Source organism: Notamacropus eugenii, chromosome 3, assembly GCF_028372415.1.
Source record: "Notamacropus eugenii isolate mMacEug1 chromosome 3, mMacEug1.pri_v2, whole genome shotgun sequence".
Classification (NCBI taxonomy): domain Eukaryota; kingdom Metazoa; phylum Chordata; class Mammalia; order Diprotodontia; family Macropodidae; genus Notamacropus; species Notamacropus eugenii.
Window position 1 is genome coordinate 387596 of NC_092874.1, and position 9891 is coordinate 397486.

At 53.1% G+C, this 9891-nt stretch overlaps 1 protein-coding gene across 1 annotated transcript in view; it reads left to right on the plus strand.

Moving 5' to 3' along the window:
* The window catches only part of COL1A2 (collagen type I alpha 2 chain), a 31797-nt gene extending 22941 nt beyond the window's left edge, over positions 1 to 8856 (plus strand). The window contains exons 40-52 of the mRNA XM_072650719.1: positions 377 to 538; positions 799 to 906; positions 1352 to 1459; positions 3307 to 3360; positions 3468 to 3575; positions 3688 to 3741; positions 4226 to 4333; positions 4658 to 4711; positions 4998 to 5105; positions 5604 to 5862; positions 6290 to 6480; positions 7021 to 7263; positions 7892 to 8856. Coding sequence (XP_072506820.1) covers positions 377 to 538; positions 799 to 906; positions 1352 to 1459; positions 3307 to 3360; positions 3468 to 3575; positions 3688 to 3741; positions 4226 to 4333; positions 4658 to 4711; positions 4998 to 5105; positions 5604 to 5862; positions 6290 to 6480; positions 7021 to 7263; positions 7892 to 8038 — 1704 coding nt within the window. The 3' untranslated portion in view covers positions 8039 to 8856. The remainder of the gene's footprint in view (positions 1 to 376; positions 539 to 798; positions 907 to 1351; positions 1460 to 3306; positions 3361 to 3467; positions 3576 to 3687; positions 3742 to 4225; positions 4334 to 4657; positions 4712 to 4997; positions 5106 to 5603; positions 5863 to 6289; positions 6481 to 7020; positions 7264 to 7891) is intronic.
* The last annotated feature ends 1035 nt before the right edge of the window (positions 8857 to 9891 follow it).

Here is a 9891-nt window from a genome sequence, read left to right on the forward strand (position 1 = left end):
TGGCACCCAGATGATAAACAAAGTGGGAGGGTGAGGATGCTGTTCTCAGCCCCCAGCCTGCTTGTGGCTACAGCATGCCAAGCCCTTCCTCTTGTCCTGGGAGAGAAGGTCAGGAGCCAGGTCCTGTGCTGATCAGTGATTCACCATGACCTTCTTAGATACAGGCACTTGGCTCCCCTAGGGAGCACCCCATGCCAAGGGAAGTCCTGGAAGTCCTCCCAGATTTCTTGATGGGATGCCCCATGACTCACCCCTTGGGACCTACCCCTTTCCCTGTCCATTCTAGCTTGCCCCTGTCCATTCTAGCTTGCCCCTGTCCTCTTGCTCACTCCCCTCTGGTTTGAGGCAGGATGTAATCCTTATCACTTGTCTTCAGGGTATCACTGGTCCTCCTGGTCCCCCTGGTGCTTCTGGAAAAGAAGGCCCCCGTGGTCCTCGTGGTGACCAAGGTCCCCTTGGCCGGGCTGGAGAGACAGGAGCTGTTGGACCCCCTGGCTTTGCTGGAGAGAAGGGTCCTCCCGGAGAGGCTGGTGCTACTGTAAGTGCCATCCCAGCATCCCCTGAAGTGACCCAATGCAAAGAGGGCACATCTCTCATGGGCCTGCTGGTCACCTTCTCCACTAATATCAGAAGGGCCAGGGTGGCCTGTTTGTAGAAAGCCTAAGTCCCTGGTGAGCCCAACTGCCCACAGGCAGGGATGCAGGCCCTCGATGATGAGCATCTCCAGCCAGCCGGACCTCAGGGGCACGAACAGTGCCCAGCTTGGCCACAGCATTCAGCATCCTTCCTTTTCTACAGGGCCCCCCTGGCTCCTCAGGTCCTCAAGGGCTGCTTGGAGCCCCTGGAATTCTTGGTCTTCCTGGCTCAAGAGGAGAGCGTGGTCTGCCTGGGGTCTCTGGAGCACTGGTGAGTAACGTCAGTGGCTTACATAGAGGCATTGACTGAAGAGTTACCCTGCTCCTTGGCTCCCGGTGCCCCTTTGGCCTTTTCCTCATCCTCCCTGCTGGCTCTGTACAGACCCCAGCCTAAAAGAGAACTGGCCTGTCATCCATTACAGTGTGAGATATAGTATATTTAACTGGAAGATAGAGTCAGGTCCACAGAAGCTGAATCCCTCCCCTGGCTCTGATTTGCATACACCACCAGAATTAAGAAGCCCCATCCTAGCCATGTACCACTAAGTGCCAGCCCCCATCCAGCTCTGTGGATAGCTCCATGTACAGCAAGACCAGCTCCTGCTACCAGGAACCGGTCACCCAGCTGGCTCCTCACCCTCACCATCAAAAAAGGGCCATGCATTTGGGGTTATTGTTTGCTAGCAGTTTCACAGTACACTTTTCTGCCTTTTTAGGGTGAGCCTGGTCCTCTTGGCCTTGCTGGTCCTCCAGGCGCTCGAGGTCCCCCTGGTGCCGTGGGTAACCCTGGTGTCAATGGTGCTCCTGGTGAAGCTGGTCGTGATGTAAGTCAAGGGCTGAGGTGGCTCCAGAATAGGGGCAGTCAGAATGTTCTCTTGATGAATCTGCAAGGGGTCTGGGTTTTGGCCAAGAACCAGGAGGAGAGCATGACATCCCCCAGATGTCCCCAGAGCGATTCCCCTGGGCAGCCAGAAATGAGGGAGTCACAGCTAACCCCACTCCCTCCACTCACTGTGGTCTTGCTGGGGCCACAGTGAAGGAAGAACAAGAGATGAACTGGACAGCGTCCAGAAAGGGGAGAGGGGGAGGACAGCCTGGGCCAAGGGCCAATGGTTCACGGAGAGCTGCAGAATGAATGGGAGTGCTGGGCCTAAGCAAAAGACAGCTCAAGGAAATGGCAAGCTTGGCCCCTGTGTGGAAGGTTCAGGGGGCAGATGGTGGCCCTAGGCCAGGAAGACGTCTGGGGAGTAGGGCTGGGCAGCAGTCGGGGCTGGGACCCACGGGAGAGGAGAGTCTTATCCAAGGGCCAGTTGGCCCAGGTGGCCCTGAGGAAACCTGAGGACACAGAAAGGCCTGGAGTCAGGACCGTCTAAGCTTGAACCCACTTCCAACATTGGGTAACAGGCCTCACTTTCATCTCTCAAATGAACAGGTTTCTTTGAGCACCAAATCTCGGGATCTGTGAATCCTAGTATCCAAGGTTGTCTGTGGGGGGGGGGAGGGGAGCCGAAGGCCTCTGACCCTGACCCCTCCTTTGACAGATGAGGCAGTTAGCAGTCAGGGGAGCTGTTTGCCCAAATTCAAAGTGCCAGAGGCAGGCTCCACTCTCAAGCTTTTGGATGCCAAATCCTGCTTTGCTGCATTTGTAGATAGCAGAGACATACTTGAGAAGTAACTAGGATGTTGAAATAGAGGGGTCAAGCCTTGAATGAATGAAAAATTGATGTCTAGACCCTGGGCTGAATGCACAAAGGCAAAAACAAAGACAGTCTCTATCTTTAAGGGGAGGAAGCAAGACATAACAGAGTGGCGGCAGGGGAGAAGCACTAGGACAGTGAATAGGCTCCTAGGGAAGAGCGTTAACTTATCCCACCCAGGCACAGTGGCAGCTGATGTGACGGTGATTTTAGAACTGGATGAGGGTGGGAAGGAAAGGGTACAGCTGTGGCATTGCTGGCAGGGTCTGACTTAGTGCCTGACTGGCCTTTAAAAAGTCTTTGGAGGGAGGTAGCATTTATAGAACCCTTTAAAGATTTGCAAAGCACTTTATGAATATTATCTCATGCAGTTATCATCCCTATCTTACAGATGAGGAAGCCAAGGCAGGCAGTGATTAAGTGACTTGTCCAGGGTCATGTAGCTAGCAAGTATCTGAGTCTTCCTGACCCCAGATCCCATGACTCTTACCAAGCTCTTTGATATCAAAGCCCTAGGAAGTCTTGCATTTGTTTTTTATAGATAAGGGTTGGACTGGGCAGCCACCAAGGTCCTAGAATTCTGTGATTCTGTGATAGGCAGATGTTGGAAGGTCAGAGACTTGTTGAGGTGAAGAGAGAGACAGGGCTCAGAGAAAGGGCTCAAGGGGAAGTCTATCCCTGAGCACTCCCACCCCGGGCAGTTGGCAGCCCAGCCTGGCACACAGAAGTAGATGAGCAGGGAAAGTCCCCAAACAATCCCCTAGAAATGCCCAGCTTCCAGGCCGTGGCAGAGCTGCTGGGCTCTGCGCTTCCAGCCCAAAGACCTGGCTTTGGACCTGTTTAATCTGCTTCCTGTAGGAAACTCAGAACTGGAGAAAGCCTAGAGCCCTCTGCCAGGATCAGAGACACTGACCCAGAGCTAGCAATCCTGGTGGACCCACTAAGGATCTCCATCCTTTATTGTATTTTCACAGGGCAATCCTGGCAATGATGGTCCCCCAGGCCGAGATGGTCTTGCTGGTCACAAGGTATACCCATGTTTTCAGTATTGTCTTTGACTGTCTCAGATATTTCCAAATACTCCTCACTGGGTCTCACAGGCCCAGTATTGAGTGTCCCTTTTCCTCCCCTCCAGGGAGAGCGTGGCTACCCTGGCAATGCTGGTGCTGTTGGTAACGCTGGAGCTCCTGGCCCTCACGGGACTGTGGGTCCAGCCGGCAAGCCTGGAAACCGTGGTGAGCCGGTGAGTGAATCTTTCAGGACCTTCCCTTGTCCCACGGGGTCTGACCTACGTTCTCCTGCGGCATCCTGCCAAGGCTAGAAGTAATCCTGTCTTTTGTCCTTCTGCTTGGTAGGGTCCTGTTGGCTCAGTGGGTCCTGCTGGCCCCTTCGGAGCAAGAGGTCCTAGCGTGAGTATCTTGGGAAGACTTTGTTGTCACTCACATTTATCCAGAAGACCTGCCTAAGCTCGTGGAAAAGTTCTCTTTGCTTTCGTGAATGTGTCTTCTGAGCTCTGCTTCCTCCTCTCCGCCTGGGTTCCAAGCCATCCTTAAGATGCATTGGCAACAAAAGCTGCTAGGGTTGCACAGCTCTTCTACCTTCAGGATCTCGTCATATTATCATTCATGGTCTTATCACCCTCACTTTGTAGATGAGAAAACAGAGAGAAGGAGGCGGACCCTGCTTCCGAAGCTCCACCCCAATACCACACTGCCTCTCTGCATTAGGGAGAATCCCAGACTCTTGCCTAAGGCAACCCTAATTTCTCTTTAGGATGTTTCTCAACACTGCAGCCCCAGGACTACGTAGAGAGAAATGAGAGCAGGCCCGTGGGAGCTGGAGTCTAAGCCCGGCCTCCTCCGTCTCTCATATGTCTTTCTCTTTGTCAACTAGGGTCCCCAAGGTCCCCGAGGTGACAAGGGAGAAGTTGGTGACAAGGGACCAAGAGGTTTGAATGGTCTAAAAGGACACAATGGATTCCAAGGCCTTCCTGGTATCGCTGTAAGTAGGCACCTGGCCTGTGGACTTCAGTGGGCCTCTCCATGCCCCATCCCTGCTGGCCTGAAAGCCCAGCTCTAGGTCATCTGGCCCTGCCCAGCCCCAGGCCTTCTCACCCCAGCCAGCATCCAGAAAGTGATTGGGAGCCTCATCCCCAAGGCCAGATAATCTCTCAGCAGCTCATAAACAGAAGAGTAAACTGAATTCCAGGCATGCTAGACAGATAAAAGACCCATTCCCCACTTCCCCTTTCAGATAATTGAAGTAGAATCTTATCAGCATTGTCTTGATTTTAAATTTTAAATAACTCCTGAACTTCCCTCATAGGGCCAACATGGTGACCAAGGTGCTCCCGGTTCAATTGGCCCTGCCGGCCCTAGGGTGAGTGAACGTGAGCAAAGGGCCCCCTCCTGTGGAGTCCAAGGGCAGTGGCCTCCTTGGCCCTCTGTCCAGAGGAGGAGGAAGGTGATCTCTGCCCTCTGCCAGCCCCTCTCTTCCCATCCTCCTAGCCATCTATCTTGTCTCTTCCCTCTGTTAAGCCTTCTTCCAGAGGAGGAAGAAGGTGGCCTCTGTCTTCTCCCCCTGGAATTCCCCCAGCCCCATCTGTCACTGCACAGTTTGAGCTCCTGCCAGCTGGTCACTGGACACTCTTTTCTTCTTTTTCCAGGGTCCTGCTGGTCCTTCTGGCCCTGCTGGTAAAGATGGTCGCCCTGGACAGGCAGGCGCTGTTGGACCTGCTGGTCTCCGTGGTTCTCAAGGCAGTCAAGGCCCCGCTGTAAGTGACTTTTGGACATTGGAAGGGGAACAGCAGTGACCTGACTTCACATTCCTACAGGTCAAAGCCTGTAGCTAAGAGGGGGAGCTGGAGAGGGTCCTTGAGAGTTGTCTGGCCTAGCCCACCTTTAGACAGTTCCAGCAGCATTATTCCCATTTTAAAGATAAAGCCACTGAAGTTTAGCAGTTGGTAGGAAGTGCCTATATCTCCTGACTCCAGGACATTTAGCCCAACTTCGGGGAGTTTATGGAGACTCTGACACTTGACCCTAAGACTGGAAGTCTCTGATGACCTTCTCCATTGCCTCTTCCTTGGTGGATTTTTATTGCCCTTAGTTTCCAACCCTCTCAGTAGTAAGGTTTTTAACATGTCAGAAATAGCCATGGATCTGCGAGATGCCGTCAAGACACCTGGTGCCTCTTAGAGTGGGCAGATGTGGTTTGATGTGCTCCGTCTGGAATGTGCCTCCTCCCTGACCACTCCCCTCAACCTCCATAGGGTCCTCCTGGTCCGCCTGGCCTGCCCGGCCCCCCTGGCCCAAGTGGTGGTGGCTATGACTTTGGTTATGACGGTGATTTCTACCGAGCTGATCAGCCGCGCACTCAGGCTTCCCTCAGACCTAAGGACTATGAAGTGGATGCTACTCTGAAATCCCTTAACAACCAAATCGAGACCATCCTCAGCCCAGAAGGTTCCAAGAAGAACCCTGCTCGTACCTGCCGAGACCTGAGACTCAGTCACCCAGAATGGAGCAGTGGTATGTGGGCCCCAGAAGCTGGAACCCCTGCCCAAACCCACTCACTCCCATACTCCTGGCTGGCATGGAGAGGCCAGGTAGAAGATTAGATGTGGGTCAGGGCCTGGCTCACTTCCCCTGAATGCCCAGCAGTTGCTTCAACTTTGTGTCTGAGCACCTCTAAGGTGCTTGATAATGGCTTGCCTTTGTAGGACACCCCCAGGCTTGTAGCACCTCACACCAGTCCTGGGAAGTCAGCACCTCCCATATCAACCTGCCCATTGTATCAGCAAGGAACCCAGGCTCCGAAGACTATGGTCACAGCTGGGGCTGCCCTGAGGTCTCCTCTGACTCCCAGTCTGTGGTTCCGTCCAGACCTTGGCCACCCATTTGTGCCATAGTCTCTAGTGTGCACGATTAAACTTTGCCATTCTTTGTCGCATGGCAGGTTTCTACTGGATTGACCCCAACCAGGGCTGCACCATGGATGCCATCAAAGTGTTCTGTGACTTCTCCACTGGAGAGACCTGCATCCGAGCCCAGCCTGAGAACATCCCTGCCAAGGCCTGGTACAATAACAGGCACCCCCAGGTCAAGAAGCATGTGTGGTTTGGGGAGACACTCAATGGTGGCACCCAGGTGAGACACTGCCCCACTGCCATTGAAGGGTCCATGTGGCATGCCCCACCCCAGCTGGTCCCTTCTGGGTGCCAGGCTCTGACATCCATATAAATCAAGCCTCTGCACACCCATTCTAAGGCCTCAGGATATGCTTCCCCTCCTTCCCCCATGACATAGGCTCCTATGGAGATCAGGGTGGAGGTTGACCACTCCACCTAATATTCCTAGTCAGCAGACACTGCACAACTCTGTTTAGCCTAGCACCCCGAGGTGTCCCCAGAAAATATGGAGGTCCTTTTTCTGAGACCCCTGCCTCTTAGACAACCCTCTGGGCCCAGAGTAGTCTCTTCACCCTCTTCCCAAAGGCAACCTCTACTCATGGTCGGTAAGTCCCAGTAGGGTCCCTGCTCTGAAGGGTGCTTTCTGAACCTTCACCTCCTTCCTCAGTCCCCTCCCTGCCCCCAAGCTGAGCATGAGGGCCACCACTGAATCCCTCTGAGCATCATTGGACTGCAGGACTTCTGGCCACTGACTTGACCCCTTGCCTTGTTCTCTTAGTTTGAATACAACACGGAAGGTGTCACCTCAAAGGAAATGGCCACCCAGCTGGCCTTCATGCGCCTGCTGGCCAACCACGCCTCTCAAAACATCACCTATCACTGCAAGAACAGCGTGGCCTACATGGACGCTGAGAGCGGCTCTCTGAAGAAAGCGCTCATCCTGCAGGGCTCCAACGACGTGGAGCTCACTGCCGAAGGCAACAGCCGCTTCACGTTCACAGTGCTGGAGGACGGCTGCTCCGTAAGTAACCAGATGGGGGCAGCATCTCCCATGAGGCCGAGCTGCTGGTCCAGGCTGGCCTTGGCCTTTGTCCCCTGGGGAAGGAACTTCTTTCAAGCCAGCTGTCCAGATGACCAAGGGGCCCCATGAGTAATGGCTCCTATTGGACAGCAGTCAAAAGCAGAGGTCTTAGATCCCCTTTCAGTCTGGTGAAGTGTAGGGAGCCTTCCTCAGGAAAAAAAAAAAAAACGGTAATGTGTAATTGAAAGACATGCTGTCTCTTAGTTAGAAGTCACTGAAGAGAGAGCCACGTTCCCCTTTCAGGTTGCAGATCCCCTGAAATCTACACCCTATCTCCTGGGCTGATTAGGGTTACTCTGCATCCCTGATCTCTGGAGACCCCAGACTAAGAACCCTGCTTAGCACAGCACTTAGGGCATGGATGGTCATGGCAGAAGAAGATCCTGAACTGCAGTCAGCTCTAACACTGACCCAGAAAGCTCCTAGGGAGCAAACCAAGCCCGTTTATTGTCCCCAGCCTCTTTGGAAGGAGTGGGGCAGTTCTTAGGCATTATTCCTGCAGGCACTCAGGCCGAGGCCACTTCCAGAACCCTAAATGCGCTGATTCCTCTTCCTCTTCTCGATACAGAGAAAGACCAATGAGTGGGGAAAGACTGTCATCGAATACAAGACCAACAAACCATCTCGCCTGCCTTTCCTCGACATTGCACTTTTGGACATTGGCGACGCAGACCAAGAAGTGCGTTTGGACATTGGCCCAGTCTGTTTCAAATGAATGAACTCAAACTAAATTTAAGAAAAGGAAAAGGAAAAAAAAAAGACAAACCCAAAAATGTTCTCTCTTTGCCATTTCTTCCTTCCTTTTTTGTACTGAAATCTGACTCCTTCTGTCTCTTCTGCTCATCTCCTGCTTAAATCCTGGGCAAAAGAGAAGGGTCAGGACTATTGGAGCACCGTGCAATTCAGTTTAATACAGGTCCCCGATCCGCCCCCCCCTTCCCGAAGGACTCGGAAGTGTCTCAACATTCTAACACCTTGTTGTCGGAAAGGTCAACCTTTGTAAAGAACAGAAACCAAAAAAGAAAATAAAAAATAAAAACCATAAACGTTTGCACCACTTGTGGCCTCTCAGTATCTTCCACAAAGGGAAGCTTAAAATCCCATCTTCCAAAGGTGTAACCTACCTCAAGCACCTGCATGAAGGTGCCCTCCCCATCCCCAGGTGCTGGACAGAGGGGCTCCTATCCTCTCTAAACCCCAAGGTGCTAGTGATGTGTGTGTTACTTGAAGAATGCCGGTGGTGCTAACAGACCCTGGGAGCCCCTCTCTGCTCTGTTGCTCTGTCCTGCTCTGCCCAGCTTGGGGGAGGGGGCAGCCTCCAACCACACCCCTTACCTGCTCTTTTGCCCAGCTTTGTCCCATCTGGTCCCAGCACTCCCCCTTTCCCAGGCTCACTCTCATCCTCATCAATGGGTCCAAACCTCGTTCTCAAGCAAGACAAGAAAATGAAATTGTACCTATTCTGTATATGTGAGATGTTTAAATAAATTGTGAAAAAATGAAATAAAGCATGTCCAATGTTCCAAAAGAAAACATGGAATGAGTATATGTCCTTGCTTCAGTGGCCTTGTAGATGTGTGCCTACGCTAGCAGCTGTCCTCGTGGTGCCTGGCATCAGACACTGTTGGGTGATGTTTGTCATCCCACATCCCACGACCTCTGGCAGCCACCAGCCTATGGACTCCAAGGACTGCTGGAACAGGGGAGCCTCTGCCTATGGAAGCACCCCCATTGGGCTGCCAGAGACCGAGGCACAGCCAGGGCTCCTCGATGTTCACAGCAAGCTTTCCTCAGCAGCAGGACAAAGAAGCTTGGCTTCCCTGCTTCAGACTTCTGCTCCCTGGTCAAAGGATTGGCCCTTTGTGCATGTCTGTGGGGGCCATGGACAGTTAGGGAGAGAAGGCGGGTCCCAATAGATGAGACAGTGTGTAGAAGGTTCTTTGCAAGGTGGTACAGTGGTACCAGAATGTTAGTTCTCATTATATTCATTTCAGACTGCAGAATGGTTCATCCAGGTCACCCTCCTGTGGCCCTTGGAGCTGGCTAGCACAGGGGCACAGGGGCACTATAGCAGCCCCAGGGCTTTTCAGCCTCAGGATATTCAGTTGCATGAGTCCAGGGTGAGTACATTCTGTGTACTAGCTGATGCTCCAGGGCTGAGTGCAGTGAAATGAGAAATAGTGACTGGCAAGCTGCCTGATGACTAACAGAGTGGGGGGAAGGAGAGGGCAGCCAGGCCTGCTGACCTCTGGCCCTTCCCTGAAGCACCAAAGACCTCAGGATTTCCTGGAGGGTGTGAGAAGAATGCAGAGAGGTGACTTCAGCTCTTTGACTCTGCTCAAAGGAGCCACTGTTTCATCCTGAGGGGCCGGGCCGTTAACCCTGCCTACTTCCTTCCACCTGACAGGCTGCTTCTGCATTTAGTGGCAGTCATTGGCACCACCCTCAGGGCTGGGAAGAAGGCCCAACCTGATCTGGGAGTATCAGGGCCTACAGAAAGATCTCTTATCCCCAAGCTCCAGAGAAGACTCCTCCCCTTTCTCCAAGCCACGTCATCCAGCTGCATAG